This window comes from Eurypyga helias, unplaced genomic scaffold, assembly GCF_000690775.1.
Source record: "Eurypyga helias isolate BGI_N326 unplaced genomic scaffold, ASM69077v1 scaffold2492, whole genome shotgun sequence".
Lineage (NCBI taxonomy): Eukaryota > Metazoa > Chordata > Aves > Eurypygiformes > Eurypygidae > Eurypyga > Eurypyga helias.
The window spans coordinates 596-22,198 of record NW_010236446.1 but is presented as its reverse complement, the minus strand read 5'-3'; the positions used below and the strand labels follow the sequence as shown (position 1 = coordinate 22,198).

The 21,603-nt window shown below is 50.6% G+C and overlaps 1 protein-coding gene across 1 annotated transcript; it reads left to right on the top strand.

The window, feature by feature from the left end:
• Window positions 1-7,334: 7,334 nt before the first annotated feature.
• LOC104506200 (solute carrier family 23 member 2-like) lies at window positions 7,335-20,762 on the top strand (the record flags this gene model as incomplete). Its single annotated transcript, XM_010147080.1, has 8 exons — window positions 7,335-7,388; window positions 10,602-10,751; window positions 12,134-12,291; window positions 14,694-14,853; window positions 16,172-16,353; window positions 19,717-19,837; window positions 20,166-20,322; window positions 20,509-20,762. Coding segments are annotated over exons 1-8 (1,236 nt in total), but the record flags the coding sequence as incomplete, so codon positions are not given.
• Between the last annotated feature and the right edge of the window lie 841 nt (window positions 20,763-21,603).

Sequence of the window (21,603 nt, the reverse complement as noted above, 5' to 3'; positions counted from 1 at the left end):
CCTGTCCTGTGAATTACTGCAGGTACGAGGGTGAAAGCCCAGGCCACTGTTCATTTATAGTATTGGCACAGATTCAGCGGCCCCGGCAGCTGCGTGTGAGGACATTTGTAAGAGCTCACAGCTTGGCAGGGAGATGCTCTGGCTCTGTGGGGTGGTTTTTATTCGCTTCTCTTTTATATTGTGGTCTGTAGCTGCAGACAGTGTTCTTTGCTGAGCGTGGCTGACCGAGTGGGGCTAAAATGTTGCCTTGGATGCATGGGCAGCTTCTGTTTGCAAAAGCAAATGGTGGTCTTACAGTCTTAGTGTGATTTGACCTAGTGCGTAAAGGGGAAATAAAAATGTCAGATGGAATCAAACCCTTGTCCCATCCCATCCTGGAGATGCAGCCGAGGGGTTCTGCGGCAAGGAGGGGAGCTGCGAGGTCAGGTAGTGGCCGGACTTTGCTCGCGGTCCCTCCCTGTCACCATGAGCCCCTCTTGCTCATACCTGGGGTGGCTCAGCAGTGCTCCTGCCCTCCTGGCACTGGCAGAGAGGTTTGTTATCTCCATGGGCCTTTGGACCTGGGAACACTTTAATCCTACCCTATCTGTCTGTCCATCTACCTCCCAGATGCCCCTTTTTGGTTTTGGCTGTGCTAGTGCCTCTCTGGGCTTCCCTCCAGGGGATTTACGTGCTTTCTCAGGAAAACCTTTCTCAACTTCCCATGACTCATAATGGTCTTAGAAACTACTTTATTTTATTCTATTTCTTAGTTAATCCTTCTTAAACAGTAAGCTTTCTTTGGCTCCCCTTGGAGAGCAGGCTGAGGAGGGGCGTCCTCCTCGGCTCAGTGGATCTTGCTGCTTTCTTGGTTTGGTTTGGGTTAGGTTTTTTCCTTTCCCCTTCTGATGGCAGGGATTTTCCTGTTTGTGCAACGAGGGTGAGCTTTGAGGCAGGCTGGGCTGTTTGAGGGTGTAACGCTGGAGCAGAGGAGCCGGCCGTGGATGCAACCACAGTCATCTCCCCGCAGCCGGGAGCTGGCACACAGGCAACCCCACGGGTGCTGGGGATGCACCCCTGGGGTCGGATGGGACCAACCCTGAAGTGGCCCCTCTGCTGAGCCCAAGCCCAGTACTGCACGTGCCTTCTCCTGCCGGGGCTTTTGAGCTGGCCCCACCGCCGCCGATGGCTGGGGGACGGTGGGAAGAGGCAAGGGCAGTGCCCTCTGCCCCCTCCCCGCTGACAGATGTGTCCTGATGCTGGAGAGCTGGGGACCGAGCACGTGCCGCAAGCGTGGCCGGCGGCGCAGGGCTGGCGGCAGTAAGTCTCGTCACATGCACGAGGGAATGAATGGGATTGGTGAAAGCCCGGGGACACAATAACCACGCTTGAGCTTGTGCTCAAAATGCCGAGTAGATGACACGGATTATTCCTTTGCTAATGCTCTTAAGAGCTATTCCTGGGGCCAAGGGAGATAAAGGGGCTTATTATTGCAAAATGAATATCCTGCCGAGGTGGGATTTCAATGCTGTTCCCTGCACGCTGCTTTCCGGTGGCAGCCATCTGCCCAGAGCTGGGAACCGGGCTGATCCGGGCACCAGGCTGTGCCGGCAGGGGTGACCCTGGGCGCAGGCAAGGAGCATGTCTGTGCCCCGGCTTGGCGAGCCTTTTCCTTGTGGGGGAGGCAAGAAGGGAGAGGGAGCTAGCAGAGGTGTAGAGCAGGGGGCTGCATCTGAGGGCTCCCGCCTTCCTGGCAGATCATCTGTGAGTGATCTCCTTCAAGGACTGCTCCTCCACCACAGCAGCCTGGAAGGCAAAGCTCAACCGGTGTCTTTCAAAGGTGGCTCAAAGGCCTCAGATCTGCCTGCACTCAGGTCTCACGGCTGGATGATGGCTATCCGCTCAGGGATGCAGCTTTGCTGAGCCACGGTGGGACTTCTCCATGCTGTCTCCTGTGCCTCACCGACCCTTTTAAATATCGCCTTTGCAAAAGTGCCCTCACACACTCCCTGCATGAGTGTCACCCTGCCCTGGGCAGTTTTCTCCACCACACCCTGCTCTACAGATTCAAAGCTGGCACCCCAGCTCAGAGCAGCTGCTGGGGGTCTCCTGTCCCACAGCCTCACCAGGCCAGGATGCCCCTCCACCCTCACCTTGCCCCATCCCTGTGCCCAGCCTCCCCTCGCACTGGTGTGCCTGACCAGGGAAAGCAGCATCCCCCTTCCTGTGGCACAGGCAGCCAAGCAGAGGTGTATTGGCATCAACTTGTCACCCTGACACTTCGAAGATCACTCCTTTAATCTCCTGTAGTGGGTTTTTTTTTTCCTTCCTGTCATACTGTTCTCCTGATTTTGGCATAGCCCCTGCCAGCTCTGCAGTTTGTTATTGTGCTGCTTTGACACCAAAAAGCAATAATCCCAGAGAAGAACAAGTGCTACCTTATGGCACAAGGTACCCCTCCTGGCACCAGTACATGAGCCCAAGGAGACCCCTGAGCCTCTCTCCACGTAGTAGCATCCGTAGCATGGTGCGGGGACAGCTTTTCTGTCTTCCACCTTATGACACAAGGATGTCTGGAGGAGGGTCTGCAGAGGAGCACAGGTAGATGAATGGTGAGGATAGCCAGAAAAGACCCCATGGTGCTCTGCCTTGCGGGGTTTCGATGTGGTGTGCCCCAGGGTTTGGCTGGCACAAGGGGTGGGCATGGTGGGCAGGAGCAGCCCTGCCTGGAGAAACACTCATCCTCTGGGACTGACAACCCCCCCAGGGCCTGCTCCCAGGGCAGGGCTGTGGTTTGGCTGGATGAACTGAATCAGGGGGAAAGAAGAAGAAGAAGGGGGGACTGGGCCAGGGGGCACTTGCTGGGAGAGCTGGGTGACTGCGGTGGTCTTGCCAGAACAGAGCCAGGGAAGCTGATGCGTTGCACTTAGCCCTGTGGGTGCTGCTGCCAGACTGCAGCCTGCCCAATTTCCCTGGGATGCTTGCTTTTGCTGACCTGCGGAACGGGCAATGGGGATGTAGGTGTGTGCCTCAGTGCCTCGGTTGTCTTCAGAAGTCAGGTCCTTTGGGGGAGAAAAGGCGACGGAGACATGGGAGGGGAAAGGTGGAGCACACGGGTAATTCTCTGTCTAGGACTCTGCACTTGTGTCTTTGCTGTGCCATAGGGATCCTGGGGCAAAAATAGAAAGCAATGATCCCTGATTATTCAAGGGACTTTACTTTGGTTGTGTTTGTTCTCCTGTTATGTTTTAATCAAGCATTCTCTCAGGTAAACTTTGTCACATACGCCAAATACATTGCAGTGTGTTGCACTGAAGTGGTAAGACTTATTCCTCGTGGGAAATGGTGTTTGCACACTTCAGCAGGCCAAGACTAAAAGCACTGGGCTCACCCAGGCCAACCAGTGAGCAGTGCAGAGCTTCTGGGCAGAGGCCAAACTTCCCTTACCCAACACGCAAGTACTAATTTCAGGTCAGTGACCATGGGTGATCCTCTTTACTTGCAGAAGGTTCTGCAGGCAGAGGACATAAGGGTATTTTGTGACTAAATTACTCTTTGCAAGTCATTTGCTTGGCTCTCTTGCTACTCATCCTTCATGCAAAGGAACCAGAGCTTGCTCTCTGGAAGAACAAACCATTCTCCAGACAGATATTGTTTTTTCATGCAAGGTCTCCGTGTCATGCCTCTTCTATACCACACTGTTTTCATTTCATAGCCTTGAGTTCCCTCTAAACCCGCTTTTTCCCAGATGCAGTAGCTGGGTCACAGTGGCACAGGTTTGTGAGAGCACTGTGGATAAACCTGGCCTCCCGGCGAGGGGCTTGGTGTGACTGACCGTCTGCACCTCCTTGGGCTGTGTGCGACAGCCCTGCACAGAAGGGCTCCTCTCGCTCAACTTCAGACATCTCCTTCTGTGCCAGTCGCTCTTGGCTATTCCATAGTTTGGGAAAGACATGGGACTTGCTTTACCTAGCCCATTTGGGGTTCCTATGTTAAGATGCAGTGGAAATCTTAGAGGTGCCCACTGAATGCAAAGAAAGCTCATGTATCAGTGCCTGCACTGCAGATGGGTAAGGACACTCAGTCAACAAACCTGTCTGTAGCCGCTGGCAGCAGATGGAGCTGCCACCATGATCAGGTTTGTCACTGTCTTGATTTTTGAGGAACTGCATGTGGCAGGCATTTGCCACATCTATATCCACCAGTAGGGCCTTGGGATTTCCCATGCTGGTGCCACCCCAACTGCAATTAGGCAAGGACACCCAAGGAGTGCAGGGAGCTCTTTGGTCATGGAGGCATACTCAGGGACAGCTCAGGTTTGCATCTCAGAGTGTCACTGTAAATTAATCCATGATGAAACACACCCTGGGAAAGACACTGAGTTTCAGGGTGAAATGGAGCGTAAGAGAGAAAATGACCCTCTCAGGAGAGTCAGGGTACAGATGGTTCAGGCTTTCCTTGTGGGTGCAGGAGACTTGGGGTCGAGCCTGAAGATTTGAACTTGGTCTCCCACGTCCCCAAGCTTTTCCTTGATCAGTTGCTTTCAACAGTCAGTTGGTTGCTTTTGTCCCCAGGGGTATAGAGTGAGACAGCCTTTACTGACTGACCAGCTGGCCAGGCAGCTTGACTGATAGCAGGAGATATGCCAGACACGCAAGTCTAAAGGGAATCTGTATTCCATTTTTATTTTCTTTCCTAATGCATCAGAAATAACTTGAGCAGGTGGATACCTGCCCATTTGTTCCTAAAAGCCATTCATCCAATGATCAGACTGTTGTCAATAACCAGCAATTGATGACATGACTGCTTAAGCATGCATCCTTGCTAATGGAACAATTCCTTGTTCTGAAAAACCGCACGATTCAGTATTGTATTGCTAATCCTGTTCTATATACAAAAAATATACACACATACATACACATAGGATGTACAGAGACATTTGCATGCACACAGGGACTTCCTTCCTTATTTCCAAGGGCAGGACATTCCAGGCTGCACACCTCACATGGACTCCATAAATTTCTACTTTGACATGTCCATTGTGCTATTTCATAACCTTCTTCTGGGTTCCAGATTATAGCATTAACCTTTTGTTGGCCAGAGGCTGGTCCTGGTAAACTCTTCATTCCTAACAGGCCTACTCTGACGTCCAGGCTTTCAACTGGGCAGGACCCATTTCCTGCATTTTTCCTGGAAACCTGCAGCCTCTTGGTACCCTTCAGTTGCATTTTTGACACTTCAGAGTTTCCCAGAGCAGCCCAATTGTTTTCTGCCCAGCTTTTTTGAGAAAAGGGATTGTTGTTGTTACTGGTGGGGTTTTTTTATTATTTTATTTATTATTATTTTGTTCTTCTCCTCTTGTTCACTGAATCCTGCTTGCATGGGCAGTTTCACATGCTAGCCCAGATGACACAGGCATTGGTCTGCACCTGCGCCTTTGGGTTGTTACACAAGTTTATACAGCCAAAGCGGAGAAGAAACCCTGATTACTGAATGCCTAGGTCTCGTTTGAGAAGCAGGTTATGGCAGGACTGAAGAGTCATGGAACAGGTGCTGGGCTGAAATTTAGAGGTGGAGGACTTTTTTGATGGGAGCTCTCCTGAAATTCTCCTGGGAAGACAGATTAGCACCAGAGGAATATCGTGCTGTGGCTTGGCAAAAAATTCCTGAGAGGGTTTGTGAGGCACAGAGAGCGGCTAATTTGTGGAGTGGAGCAGGGTTAATTGAGGATATCAGAACGGACAGATTTAGATGGCTGCTTGGACAACCATGCTGTATCCATCATGAAATACAAACAAGAGTGTACCTTCAAAAAAGGAATGGAAAAAACCCCATGTTCCTTTTCTTAGAGCCTTGCAATGGTGCATCCTCACTGGTATTGCTTAATGGACACTGCTGGTATACGATGAGACAGTAAATATGCAACGAACCACAACCACACAGTGCACTGGATAACAAGAGGTGAGTAAATCTGTACAACAGGGTGTGTGCGGTGTGGTGTTCTGCTGGGAATCAGTAAAGTTGAGGGCAAAAGTGTGCAAGGTAGTTTGACCAGGGGAAGAGTACTCGTTTAGAGCTTGCAGAAAAAAGTGTCTTCATGCCAAGATCAGTGGGGCTGGAAATGCACCCCCTGCAGTAAAAACATGGAGACATTCCTATATAATGGGAGTTCAGAGAGGAGATCTGGAAAAGCCATGAACATCCAGTGATTTTGATGCATTAAGGTTTGGCTGTTCGGCAGCTCATAGCTTCAGTGATGGTGTTTAGGGCAAGGCTGTCTCACCCTGTGGTGCAGTTCTGGTCTGAAGAGAAGGTCTGAGGATACCAAAGCTCTACAGGACAAATAGGGACCAGAGTGAGTTTGTTATACTGTGTCCTGTGTGGAAGCCAGGAGATGTTCCCAATGGGTGGTCACTGTGCAGGTGATAGCATGCCTTTCTCCACAGGACCTCTCTGCAGCTGGTCTGGGAAGTTCAATGCCTCAGGAAGCCACTAAATTTAATAGATACTTAATCTGAGGAGGGCTAGGATGGGGTGGCTAGAAGGCTTGATGGAGCATTAACACTGTGTGCTACTTAATAAGAGAAGGGTGCTTTGGGCCATCCGATGATCACCATTCAGCTATTATCCTCAGCCGAAAGAAGATAATCAGATGGCCTGAAGTAGTCCTTTTTCAGTCTTATGTCTTTTGTACCTCCCTGGTGTCATGTTTTGATGACTTGATTATTGGTTGCTGCCTTAAATAGGTTCTCAGTAAAATCCTCATTCTTTTCATGTTGTAATAGGATTATCATACAAGATGATGGACGTTTGTACCTAAGCCAAAATACACAGCAGTTTACATGCAGAATAAGTGAAACCATCGAGAAATTGAATTTTCTTAAGATCAGCGCAAAGCTCTTCGAACAGGCCCAACCCACACGGAACATGCAAGTTGCTGTTGAATCAATAATGAAGCAACAAGTTTCAAGGCTGTGCCAGGAAAACAGGGAAATGTCTTGTCTCTCTGATACCCCCTCGCATCCTTACCTACGGAGGAAGTTTTTTCTGCCATCAGTTACTGATTCTCTCAGCACAGGGAAGGGCTGCTTTCCAGTTTGGTTTGAATGCCGGTCCTCTAATCAGCTGGAGAAAAGGAGTCCCTTATATAAGCCAAGGGAAAGGAAATGCTTCTGCGATACGGCTCACATGAATAGCTAGGACTGAGTGCTGGTTGAGTCCCGAAATCCAGCTTCTGCATCTTCTCACCCCATTTTTTAGGGCTGTGTTGACTGGGACAAGTGGCAATTTGGGAGGTTTTCCTCTTCTTACTGGTCTTTCTTTTTCAAGGCAGTCGGTGAAGGCAAGTGGAAGGCATGACACGCTCCTCAGACAAAGAGCTCAACGGGCTAGATAACCCCAGCTTTGTGGTGAGTCTGCTCGTCTCTGAAGGGTAATTCTCGCATAAAAGGGTACAAGCCCTGTGAAAGAAGGAGAAAGGGGATGCTGGGGGCTTGGACTGGCTGTGAGGATGCTGATGTGTGGCAAACGTCTGTCCCGGCTCCTTTGTCAACAGGAATCTGAGGAATGATTTCCTCACTACAGCCTGCTGCTGCTGCTGCAGACTCAGCGTGCTTTCTCCTCTCTGGCACCCTTTTCACTTCTTTTCTCTCCATTATTTCTGAAGTGGTAGCATGGATGAATGGCAGCGTCAGCGTACCTGTACTGAAAAGCAAGTGAGCTGGTGGCTCCTTGCGGCTGTGACCCTAGGTACAGCATTTTATGTATTAATTAGTAGAATTGCAGTAGAAATTTAGCCTAGTGAAGAATGCGTTTCTTTTTTCTTCTGGATCTGTTTCTAGTGGGGTGAATTGTCAGTGAGGTGGTGGAAAAAGGGATTTGGGAGTCAGCAGGGGAGAGCACGCTGCAGAGTTACAGCAGGGTGGTACAAGCTGTAAATGATGTGTCAGTTCAGGGGTGTGCAGTGCAATGGGAATGCTGCGGGCTGTAACAGCCACAGGGCAAGGGCCTGGGGCATGGCACCCCCTTTCTCTCCCACGGCAGGGGCCGCTTCCGTTAGAAACTGAATGAGCTGCTTATGTTCTGACAGCAGGTGTGAAGGAGTGGGGGTCCTGCCTTGGTACCACTACCCACCTGGGTGTCCTTGGGGGGGCATTTAACCTCTCAGCATTTCTTAGGTAACTCTTGCAGTGGAGGGGGGTGCTGTGTCGGTGCAGGCAGAGCCTCAGGTTGGTGCTCAGAGCAAGGCAGAGACTTTCTTTTGCTACTGTTCATGGTCTCCCTTTCTACCTGTTCTGCCATGATGCAGATCAGGCTTGTGACTTTCTCTGGCTTGAACCACCCCGAAAAAGACCTCTGTCTTCTGCCTGTGGTTCAAACAGTTCAGTTTCTGACTGCCTTCCCGATGCGCTTATTTAAGATACTGTGGAGGGCCCCAATGCTCTGCCTGGAGCCTGAGGCACAAGGGGGGTGTCCTGGTCCCCTGGGTTCATGGGACCAGCTTGGCTGAGCATGTGGTTCTCTGTTCACACTCCAGACGGCTCCTGCCTTGTCCTTCTGCCAGCAGTTCAGCACCACAGTCTGAGGCTGGAAAGGACCTCTGGACGTCAACTTCTCCAATGCCCCTGCTCAAGCAGGGTCACCTAGAGCCGGTTGCCTGGGACTGTGACTAGACAGGTTTTTTTAATATCTCTAAGGATGGAGACTCCACAGTTTCTCCAGGCAACCTGTGCAGTACTTGGTCACCCTCACAGTGAGAAAGCGTTTCCTGGTGTTAAGACAGGACCTCCTGTGTTTCACTTTGAGCCCATTGCCCCTGGTCCTGTCTCATCCTGTTATCTCCACTCCATCCTTCTCCCTCTGAGCTCTGCATGCTCACTCCCCTCCAGCTCCTGGGGAGGGTCAGGCCTTCATGTGATGGTCATGTGGGGCTGTTACAGGCACAGGCTCTGCCAGGCTGGAATATGCCTCCTGGTTAACAGAGGGAAAGTTGCAATGCAAGGAAAGGAGCTTACTGCTGTCCTTCTAGCTTAGGATCCATCTACCCGTGGTGTTATTCGGGACTAGCTGTCCCCAGATAACTCCGTGCATGAGCAGTCTTAAGTACCGTGCTGTAAATTTGTTAATCCACGGCTCAGGCTCTCTTGTTCTGAAATCAAAATGTCTCCACAGGGAGTTATTTTATGCCTTTTGCTCTCGAAGTTCATGCCTGCGTTCAGTTTGAATTAACTCTGCCTTCACCTGCCTGTTTTGTAGTATCTGTAATGGTCCCAGCCTGCAGAGGCTGGATAAATACACTGTGTTTGAAAGGTATTACATAGCACACTTTCAACAGTGTTACCTAAAATGGGACCTTGGAGACTCAGCCTTGATAACGGAAACCCAGAGAATTCAGGCAAATGATGAAGTCCTTCAGGATTTATCTGTCACCCCTGTAACATTTACAACTGAATGTAACATTGATTTTGCATCCCTGTTCCCTGACTGCAGCGTTAGCTGTTTGCCTCCATCATTAGGTAGCCCATGAGCGTTGCTGCCGCCACCTCGCTTTGCTGGGCATTTCGGTGTCTTCAGGTTCCAGCAGCACTTGAAGGATAAAAAACCAATAAAGTTTGGTGTTGACAAACTGGTTGAGCTTCTTCTGACAGCGAGTTTCTGTCCTGATGGACATTCCAGCCCAGGAAATCCCTCTGCTGCCAGTGTGCCAGGGACTCGCTGGCTGGAGAAGGGACAATGAAACAAATGGTTTGGGATCTTAATTAGCTTTTGCATTTGGTTGAAAACGTCGTGGCTTCCCAGGAGGCTTCCCTCTACTGCACGTGTGTGTGTGTGGGGCAGTGTGTGTACATGCAGGCGGGATGTGCCCAGAGGCTGTGCGTGTGCACAGGGGTCAGGGTGGGGTGGAAGGAGGGGTGCACAACTCTGGGCATTTACTTACCTTAAAAACTGAAGCAACTGAAATAAGGTACTGTTGTGTTTTCCTTGGCAAAACACATTTCTGTATAAATAAACTGCAGGGCGTACAGCTCTCTGAGGAGCCCTGGGGCTTCGGGCTGCAGGGAAGGGCATCCGTAGGAGCAAGGTTGTCTGGTAAGACAAAGGGCAGCTGTGTTTATCGAGGCAGAACATTTATAAGGGTAAGTGTAAGGAGACAGGGAAGAGAAAGCTTAAGAGAAGAAAATGAAATATAAAACATGCTTCTTCTCTGTTTTAGGACATTTTATCAAAAGTGCTGTTTGGGTGGGACAGCCAGGAGGGTCAGAGACCAAGAGACAGTGCAGTTTTCATGGATTAACCCACTCCTTCTTGCTTCTGGTTGCAGTCTTTCTATCCTTACATAGACATTAATGATACTCACATGCTTTGTCCAGATGTCCCTTTGAGGTTGAGACATCCTCTAATGTTTGTTCTGGTCTAGACAGACATGTGAATATCAAAAAAGTCCGTGTGTGTTTTTACCTCTGTTTTAATTTCCCCCCTTGCTCTTCTTTTTAATTCTGGCTTTGTTGAAAGCTGCACAGGAGGTGTCCCCACAAGACGTGGAGCACAGCTGCAAGAGAGGTGGCTGCTGAGCGCCTGTGGGGCTGGGCTGTGGCTAACAAGGGGTCTCTCCTGTTTGCCAGGGTGAAGATGGGAACTACTACTGCTCCTTGCCGGACCGCACTGCCCAGGGCCCAGAGGAAGGTGGGGTCAAGGGCCATGGCAGCAGCAAGCTTGCCTACACCATCACGGAGGTGCCCCCCTGGTACCTGTGCATCCTGCTGGGCATTCAGGTGTGATGGGGAGCAGGTGGAGGCTGGGGGTGGGTGGAAGTTTAATGGCTGTTCGGCAGGTTAAGGGGGGTGAAACCTGAATTTGGGAGTGCTTTACCTTCACTGGGCATGACTGGAGCTGTGGGGCTGGATCTTGGTGACCTCAAGTCCATCCCACCTCCTGAGCACCGACTGTTATCCTTGTGCCCACAGCTACACTGTGCCCCTTGAAGTGCAAATGCCAAGGCAGAGTCCCAGTGCTGGGGCCAGATAGTCAGTGAGAACAGGTCGGATACCTTGGCTGGAGTTAGCCAAATGTTTAAGGGCTTTTGAGTTTCTGCCTTCCCGTGGCAATAAAATCTCAGCAGAAGGGCCCATGCAGCTTTGGCTGGTGTCCATGCCCGGGTGTGTTAAGTGATCCAATGCCACCAATGCCAGAGCCTCAGGGAAGAAAGACCTTGGAGTGATTAAGGTAACAATGGACTGTGCCTGGAAGTTGGTGGGCATTTTGTCTTTTGTTTCCTTAAACGGTCATCTTAGATGTAGAGTGTATTAAGGCAAGGTTTTCTGAACACATCTGCATCCTAATTTTAATAAAACATGCCTCTAATGAGCACAGTGAGTTTCTGAGTGCCACTAGTTCTGCCACCACAGTCCTGTGCTCTGAGGCAAGAACTGGGGAGTGATAACAACTGAAACAACCTTGCCTTGCCCATTGTTCACCACAAATAAGGTTAATATTTCAAGCAAAAAATAAGTTTGAAAAATTATTTTCACATTTAGTAATTAACTGAAAGTCATTGTAGTGACTCATCTGAAAAATGCAATGCCTGATTTATCCAATTTTTTATGGTTATCCATAATTACACTATATGAGAAAAGCTACTGATAGCAAAGAAAAGCTTCAATCTACCAAGTTTTTATGTTATCCTTTGTGGTGCAGCTGAGATGGACTGAAACATTTGCATTCACTTTGCCTGATCACTCCCTTCCCCTGCCTTGAGATGTCCTCACCTTCCTGGAAGAGTAGCCCCCGCAGCTTTGTCTGCAAGTGCTGGGTTAAACTGGTTGCATCTCACAGCGGTCTGGGAAGTCCAAAGCCCTACAGAAGGTCTGTGGGCATGGAAGGAGGGAGAAGTTTGTGGGGGTGCATTACAGTTCTTGCAGGTGCTTTGGAACAGCCCCATCTAGTTGGAACTAGATGATCTTTAAGGTCCCTTCCAACCCAAATCATTCTGTGATTCTAACAGAGCATTGAAGTTGCCAAAAAAAGAGAATAGGTAGTACTGGTATCACCCAAACACAAATCTGTGAGTTACTTTTAGACTTCTCCCAGCAACATGATAATAATACACAGCCAGTTCCGTGTCCTTCTTCACCCAGTCTTTCTCTGTTACTCCTAGCATTTCCTGACAGCCATGGGAGGTCTCGTAGCCATCCCGCTGATTCTCTCCAAAGAGCTTTGCCTCCAGCACGACCTCCTCACCCAGAGCCACCTGATCAGCACCATCTTCTTTGTCTCAGGGATTTGCACCCTGCTGCAAGTCCTCTTTGGAGTCAGGTAGGCCAAATGCAAGAAATGGGACATGTGACAAAGCAGTCTGTAGATGCAATCACTACGTGCTCAGCCACCAGGCTGCTGTAGAGTTTATCTGTCACTGAGGGTCATTTCCTACCCTTGGGCGATCAGGGCACTTGCCAAAGCATCCTGACATCGCTGTATGTGACAGCTTTGCAGGGCTACCTTGCTGTTCTGACTTCTGCGTCTCCAGGAACTTGATGCACCTTTGTTTGGGCTCATAAGGAGTCTGTCCTACAAAATAAGAAAGCATTGAAACATGCTGTAAGCAGTATCTGCTTGCTCCTTATGCCAGGGATCCTCCAGCTGTGGCAGGACCCTTCTGAACTGGGCCCAGGATTAAGAGACCACAAAACCTGTAGGAAACTCTGGGGCAGGGGGTAATTGGGAGAAATCGGAACCCATCTGCCACCCCTCAGGGGCTCAGAGGAGCTCTGCAGCATATCCTGCTCAGTGGTACCACTTGCCACGCTCAGGGTTTGGTGGCACAATCTGAATGTAAGCAAAGTAAATAAATCCTCTTGGCTGCTGAGCTGTTGAACAGCCAGCTGGCGATGAGGGGATGATCATGGAGTTGCTATTCACTACCCAGAAAATAAAGTACTTGGTAAGAGACATGACTGCAAGCCCTCTCCCTCACTGCTAAGGCCCTGTAGCTTTGCTGGCCTTGCAAAATTTATTTCCCTTGTTGTAACTCTGGGCTGCCTCTCTCTTTCCGTAGGGTGTTTTTTTCCTCCAGTATGGTGGGAACCTGTGTTTCTTTCTTCAAAAGCAAAAATCACACATTCTTTGGCTTCCAAATCCGAGGGACCTGGTTAAAACTTAACTGACATCAGATCACTCATCAACTGCCAGCTCCACAAAACGTTTTTACTCCTTCTGTTTCTCTCCCCAGTGGAACTTTTCCATCTCTGCCTGTCGTAGGAAGTGGCTGTAGGCAAACCTCTTTGTGGAGGGGGCTCCCCTGCTCCTACATTGCTGCTGGATTAGTGTAGGAGGCGATCAGGCAGGGAGAAACCGTTTTGTCTGAAAGACAATGTTGGCACGTGCATGAATGGATGGGCCATGGAGGTGGGGAGGTTCCAGCCAAGAGCGTCTGCAGTTTGGGAGCAGCCCTCCAGAGGCAGTAGCCAAGGGAAAAGCCCGACCCACTGCAACTGCAGCTCAGTTGTGTTACACAGCATGAAAAACAATGACAGGTCCCAGATGGTCACTGGACAGACTATCCAAGAGGCTCCTGAGGGGAGACACAGGTCACTTGCCTTCATGGTGAGCTGCCCTTAGCAGATGTTTGGACATCGTGTAGTGATGACTACAGCATAACTTTTCCTTCTCTAAACCTGCAGCTTTCCCTTTAAAGAGCTCAACATGCCCCACATGCATCACCTCGGTGCTCCAGTTTGCTCTGAGCTCACCCATGCCAGCACAGGCTGTGAAACAGCTCGAGGGCCAACGCAGTGGGAGCTACAAATCTATTGTTAATTCAACAACAGTGACACTGTTTATTTTTGTTTGGTTTTTGCCTTGACCAGCAAAATCCTTTGAATGCTGCAACATGTTTGTCTGAATGCTGTAAGTAAGTGACTCCACAGATGACTGATATTCAAATATAACTTACTGGCGAAGCACTGACAGTGCATGGCATGAGTAATTGCAGTGGTATAACTATTTTTTAGGTGATGGAGACAGTCCCTCTTTCCAGAGAATGGTGTAAATGCCTCTGGTTCAGAGAAATCTGTGTCCTGCCAAAGCACTCCCCCGGCCCGCAGCCCAGCTCTTTTCCAGGCAGGCACCATGGGAGCTCATGGTGCAAGCATAGGGGCTGTGCTGGGGGCTGCCCCAGGGGAGACTTCTGAAAGGGGAGCAGGCAGTGCACAACCTTGTGTTTATGAGTGGGTTGCGAAGAAAACTCAGACAGCTGAAGGGGACAGAGCAAGCAAGCGGAATATTGACCAGATCTGGGCCTAGGTCGATGCTGAGCTTTTCTTCAGAGTCTCACCATCTTTCTTCCTTGGTCTTCTCCCCTCCTCCAGCTTTTCCCTTTGGTTGTTGTTTCACTATGTGCAGCTCCATGGTCCCATCATGCCTTAGGCAGACTGCTTTTTCCTTAACGTGGGGTAGCAGAGATTGACTTCTGCACCAATGAGCCTCCCCATTGCCAGTGTTTGAACCTGAGCTCTTCCCCCCGGGCTGTGGCTCCTGAGTGGACTGGGAAGCAATTCCCACCTGTGGTCAGTGATGGAGACCTGCCAGAACATTTCAAAAGATACTGCTGGAGGCCATGGGCAGATTGACGTTTTGATTTATTTCACTTTCTCTCACCCCTATGGAACTGGGTTTCTAGCATTCTCACTCGTCATCTTTTCCCTCTGCTCTCCTTCCAGGTTGCCTATTATTCAAGGAGGGACTTTTGCATTCCTGACCCCCACCCTGGCCATGCTGTCTCTCCCCAAGTGGAAATGCCCTGCCTGGACACAGAATGCCACCCTGGTGAATGCCTCTTCACCAGAGTTCATCGACGTCTGGCAGACGCGGATGCGAGAGGTATATTACATTTTCAGCGACACCTGCCCCATTGGGGCTGTTTGCTTTTAGAAAAGCACCTGACCATGGAAGGGCCATCGGTGCTGGGGAACTGTTCCCAAGGGACCGTTGCAGCTTCCTAAGTATCTTGTCTCTGGCAGAAAAGCAGGTGCTTTGCTGCTGCTGAGCAGGGAACACGTAGTCCTCGGGTGATTTATGGTCCCTGCAAAGTCTTCACGGCTCCAGCCAGATCCTTTCTCCATGAAGCATGGTTAGCCTTGAGGAAGATGTTTCCAAGGAAGGGAACCCTTCTAAGCATAGGAATCGTAGTAAAAAGAAATGCGAGGGCAGAACTTATTGTTAAATACTAAGGAAAAGTACATTCTTAAGTAGTCAAAAGAGGAGGAAAGGTCAGGGATCTCACTGCCTTGTCCTATATCTGTTGCCTCATCAGAATAAGTGGCTAAATTTGCCTCTATCAGTCCTTACGTTGGGGTGCTTTGCAAAGTGCTCAGGAGGCATGGTGAGCTCTCAAAGGGTTTGCCTAGCAGCATAGGCTGCCCTCCGTACTGATACACCTGAATTTGTCACAAGGGCGCTGCTGCCTCCTCCTTTCAGGCCATGTGCTTCATCCCAGCCTTTTGGGGCTTCCTTTGGAGCCAGAGTGCTGAGCACCACAGAGGACCCGGCCTGGGTTTATCACCAAATCTGCAACAGTAGGGAGCAGCCTCACCCCTGGGTCCCCTGCCTGGAGCTGACGTGAACTGCCAACAGCACTTCAGGATGTAATCGCTGGCTACTTAGCAATGCCTGTCAAACACAGGGAAGATCAGGGTGATAAATGTGCCCTCAGAGGAAAAACGATCCTCAGCAAAACTGATACTCAGCAAAACCAGAGGCTGTAGTGACCCACCTGCCCTATCAGGATGCTCCATGCCCTTCCCAGCTGGGAGAAGAGTGGAAACCACAGCCCTGCTCCCGTTTTCAGGACAAGAGCTTTTGCCCTTTGTTTTTGGGGAGCAGGAAGAGTGGGGGCAGGGAAGCTGACACATGCTTGTCTGGCCCAAGAGGACAGAGAGGAAGGGGTCTCTGGAACAAAATTAGCCCTTTTGAGGACTAAATCCATCAGCCAAGGGCGTAGTTGGTTTGCTGGTACTTTGGTGGTCCTTCCCCACAGGTAATGCTCAGCCAGGCTTTGCCGTAGCCAGTGGGAAGCCTCCGCACTGGTCTGTCACTGGGGGCTGAGCTTGGCTCTCACCAGTTTTGCACTGACTTATTAAGAAAAGGCTCAACATCTGGAGTTCCTTTCAACCTCTGCTCTCCTCTTCCATTTTTCCAGGTGCAAGGAGCTATCATTGTAGCCTCCTGCTTTCAAATCTTCGTTGGATTTTCTGGCCTAATCGGATTTCTGATGAGGTTCATCGGCCCCCTGACAATTGCCCCCACCATCACCTTGGTTGCGCTACCTCTCTTTGACTCGGCTGGGGACGAGGCTGGGCAGCACTGGGGCATAGCGTTCATGTGAGTCTGTTCCCCGTGTGAAAGCTGAGCGTACACAAACCGCCTGCCTCTAATACGAGATCAAATGTCACAATCTGTAGCGGGGTTCCCCTGGGTTTGAGGTTTATTTGCAGCATGGCATAGTGTCCCCCCCCGCCTCCAGAGGTTAGAGTCCGCAGCAACAAAGTGAAACCCAAAAATGAGCTAAAAAATCAGATTTTTTTTTTTTAAATCCAAAGTTCATAGGTCAGTAGAGAAACAAGTGTTTCTCTCGTGTGGCTCCTGGGGACAGTCTCTGTCACAGTTATCTACGCATACTGTCTTACCTTATTTAAGTTTTTAAAAATTCCTAAAATGACCAAGTTGAGCACTCAGAGTTAGGTAGTCCTTGGGTTAAAATAGCTGCTGTTCTATATATTGTTTTCACTTGACGAGCAGGAATTGTTTTCTCCACAGAAGGCCTGGGGGGCTCTGGAAATGGCTGCGCGTGTGGCTTTGCAGCGCTGAGTGCTGTTTCAGGGATGTTTGTGTGCCTGCCCTTGTGCATGGGTATTCACTGTGCTTGGTGACAGGATTTCCTTGGTATTTCAGAAACAAATTCAAAAAGTAGAAATGCTGCTGCATAGGTCCCTTGCAGGTCTGGCACCTTCAGGTCCCTAATGCAGACTTCAGCTCTGGGTAACACACAACAGGAGTAGGTTGTTCTCCCCTCTATGTGCTCCCTTCAGTTTGCTCGTGCTTTCAGAGCTGCCTTTGGAGGCTCAGGGGCCAGGCTCGACTGCAGCCCCAGGAAGGCAGCCTGCTGCTTTGGGGCTGTGCTCCAGTCCACCCCTGTTCAGTTCTCTTCTCCTCCCTGCACCTGCCCTCCCAGACACCAGCAGCCATCCCTCTTCTCCACCTCCAGTTCCTCCCTTAACTGTTTTCTTCCACCAGCACCCCGTGCGACTGCAAGCCCTGCCTGCCCCCAACTTTCCTTTCATCATAGTTTATCCCACCATATCTCTGGCTTGTCCTGTTCTGCACCTCTGATGATTTGTCCTAGCCCCTTTCCTTAGCCAGTCTGAATTTTCCCTTGAAAATGTATATCCTTGTCTGGACTATCTCTGTTTTCTGCTTTCTTTCTCTGGTCAGTAGGTCCTAACCTCAGTCCCTCGCTTGACCTCTTTGCTTAACTGTGCTGCTCCATTAACGGGGTCTGAGCCCTTCCACTGATGTCTCTGTTCTCTTGTCACCCCTTCTGGCCTGTTCATTTCTGTACCATCTTCTACCCATGCTAATCCCAGTCCTTTCTTTCATGACTCAGACACCTTTAGCCTCAGCCTGATCACTGTGCTTTGAGCTGGCTGTTTGTGTCCTCTTTTGCTGCCTCCTCCATACTCCATGGGTACCATTAGGGAAAGGAGGAGAGGGGTGGTGGAGAAGGCAGAATACATGAGCCATGTGGCCTCAGCCTTGCTGCCCAGCCCCATCCCATTCCAGAGCCCCCACGATGGTCAATACCTACTGTTGCCTCAAGAAATGGTGTATGCTGGTGCTGGGCAAGGCCTGGACATACTCAGAAAACTCTAAATCTTTATAGGCTGCAAATGCTAAAGCCTGAGATGTTCCTGCCAACTGCCTGGGACCTGGGATGAATGATCATTGTTACAGCCTGATCCCCGCTGAGCAGGTTTTTGTGAGAAAGAGCAATATCCCTCACCCCAGAGAACAAGTTCTACTAAATCTCAAATTTCTGCTCCAGGTCATAAGCAGTCCCTGCTGAAGGCAAAATGACCTTCTCAATGCAGGCTATGTGATATGTCCATTTCCTGGACATCACTCTTTGAAATAGGTTTGGGATATATTTTTCCAGAAATATTTGGCCTGAGGCAGGCCTTTTCTATGGAAATTTTCATCCTGAATGGGTAAAGTTAGGCAGAATTGCAAGCAGCTGAAAATAGTGTTTGTTGATGGAATGTGTCAGGCAACCTGAATAATAAGCAGTAACACCTACCCGGGATAGACGAGGGCTCTGCAGTGATTCATAAGGCTGCCGAGCACCTTTGTTAATGCAAATCCACAAAACGTGCACTGACGCAGTCTGTCTGGGATCCATAGCTTTAGAAACCACAAATGGAAACCAGTTCCTCCTCAATCTTTCTGCCTCCAGTCACTCACTGCTTTGAACTGTGATTGATAAACAATCTTTGGCTGTATGTCGTGGCGTGTCTTTGCAGGGAGGTGAGCTTAGCATTTCCTTTGCGCTGCTGGTAGTCTGCCTGTCCGTGAACATTGCACCTATGGCTCATCACCTTTTCACGCATGGAAAACTACCAGTTGTCAGCCGGTGCAATTGATTTCTCACCAAATCCTATCCGGATTAATCCACTCAATGTATGCAGTTTAGATTTGTTACAAGAAAACGAGGAGGCCTGGTTAACATAGGAGGAAAATGTCCAAGGTCATCTACCAGCTCAGCAACCAAGGTGGGGTGCCCAGTGCCCGCCCGCTCGACACTTACCACAGCCTCCCCTCTCCTCTGGTTGCCCTTTCTGGGGGGAAGACATAAGGGGGAGCAGACAGGGTTTGCTGTGAGTGCACCCAGCTGTCAGATGTGTCCTACAAGAGGGATGGGAGACGAGCTGCACCTCGTCATTGCTTCCACCAGAATGAACCCCGGGTCCTGCCGGGGGCACACGTGAGCACCCCTGCCTTGGAGAGCCCCCCCGCCACGCAGCCCTCGCAGGCTGGATGGCCGTGCTTTCCCCTGGTTGGCAGGCTGGGAGGGCTCTGTGGGTGCTGTGTGCAGCCCCGCAGTCCCAACCCCTCTCGTTCTTTCAAAACAAGGCCCTGCACAACCCAATCAAATCCTCTTTTCTTTCTCTGTGCCTCGTAGGAGCTTTTTGCCACTTGCACAGTTAAACCTGAAATCACAGGTAAACCTGAAATCACAGGTAAAACACAATACAAGTAAACCTGAATTCAGGGAACTGATAAATCCTCTATTTCCAGTATATCTGAATTACACTGAGGTTCAGGGGCAGTTTCCTGCATAGCCTACCTGGACCTTGCATCTCTCTCAGGTTTTTCTTTTACTCAAATGTAATTTTTAAACTCTGGGAACTGTGTCCTGCTCAATGATGCATCATCTTGGGGGACAGTTTTGAAACAAAAGGGGAAAAAATGGTATTTGCAAATGCAGCAGAGCTGTTGGTACAGTGTGGTGGAAAGCTTGTCCCACCCCAGGCTTGCTGGAGTGGGGAGCCATACTCTGATGCTGGGAGCCTGGGTTTTGGGGTGCTCTGGAGTCCTAGGTCCTCTTGTAGCAACTCCTCAGTTAATGTGGGGACAGGTGGGCAGCTCAGTACCCACTTTGTCTCATGGTCTGGTTTTCCCTCCTCCTAGGACTATTGCTTTCATAGTTCTGTTCTCTCAGTACCTGAAAGATGTCCCTGTGCCGCTGCCGTCTTACCAGAGAGGCAAGGGGTGCCACCTCTCCCCAGTCTACCTCTTCCAGATCTTCCCGGTACGTTGGGGTTCCCAGAGACCCAGTGGTCATGGCAGAGGGACTGGCCTCACCCGCCCTGGGCTGCCTGGGCTCTTTCCACTCATGTCCAGACGAATTAGTGCTTCCCAGCCCAGCTGGCGCAGTGAGGAGGGAGAGGGGGAGGAGGTCCCCATGGCCCTGCATGTGGAGAGGGAAGGAGCGAGGGCCACCAGGACCACCTGCCATCCCTCTGCCTCCATCCCACATGCAGGGGAAAGGGTCAGGCAGGGAGAGACCTTGTTCCCCACAGCCGTGCCGGAGATGTGACCGTGCCCTAACTGACCCCACTGCTGCATGTGATGGGCAGGTGCTGCTGGGGCTGTCCTTGAGCTGGCTGCTCTGCTACGTGCTGACGGTGACCGACGTCCTCCCTGCAGACCCCACTGCCTATGGCCACCTGGCCCGGACGGACACTCGTGGGGACGTTTTGTCCCAGGCTCCCTGGTTTCGGCTGCCTTACCCAGGTACTACTGCCCCTCCCCCTGCTTCCCCATCCCACCGTGCTGCTCCCTGCTTCAGCTCGCACCTCCGCTTATGGCTAGCAAGGGGAGATGAAACGCCAAAAATCAGGCAAGCACCCACCAGCACCCTTGCTGTCCCTCCCTGGGCAAACGTGCCCCACCGACCTGATCCAAGCTCTTTATTCACAGGCCAGTGGGGAGTGCCAACCGTCAGCCTGGCTGGGATATTCGGCATCTTAGCCGGAGTGATTTCCTCCATGCTGGAGTCCGTGGGAGATTACTACGCCTGTGCCCGCCTGTCCGGGGCCCCACCACCGCCCAAGCATGCCATCAGCCGCGGGATTGGGGTGGAAGGCATCGGCTGCCTCCTGGCTGGGGCCTGGGGGACAGGGAACGGCACCACGTCGTACAGCGAGAACGTGGGGGCCCTGGGTATCACCAAGGTGAGCTGTGCCGCAGTGGGGTGGCTGTGGGGCCCTGGCCCTCATGGAGCTTTCTCCCAGGAGTGTATTTACAAAGGTGTGGGGTGCACAGGGGGGTGTGCTGGGATGTGATCTTAGCCCACCTCCGGCAAGGCATACTGGAAAAATGTGCCCTGGCACGTTGGTGACTGCCGCAGCAGCACTGCAAATCGTCCGGCAGAGGTGGCCAACCCCCTCGTTCCCTGCTTATGGTCTCCGTGTGGGACCATGTGCCTGTGGCTGCTACCGCACCTGGCCTAGGTGAGACTGAGGGGAGTATGGTACAGCCGAGCTAACCTGGAAATGTTCTGAGGACTGACGTATCAGACTATCTCTGTCTGTCTCTCTGTTTATCTGTCCTCCTAAATATATTTACGGGGAGGAGAGGGGAGAGGACGGGAGGGGAGGGGGGAGAGGAAGAGGAAAACAAAAAAGAAAATATTTAATAGGGCTTCAAATTCCACAATTTTTATAACCCAAGAATGGCAATTGTGTGAAGGGTAGGCTATTTCTTTGGGATTATAAAATGCGATAGCAAAGTTTTATGTTTTTACCTCTCTATAAAGTTTTGTGAATCTCCTGGGTGTACTACCGCTCTTATAAGGAAAGGAAATTTCCAGAGATAATCTTGATAATCAGATCAGAGATTTTTCACTAAGCTTTATAGCTGGGGACAGGTACATCCAGCAGCCAACTGGAAAACATTTTTAAATCATTGTCAAATAAGCAATGTCATGTCAGCAGAGCTGTGAGTCAGTAAACAAATGCAGAATTTGACTTATGGCTCCCACTCTATAATACTGCTTATTTCCCTGGAGTTTGT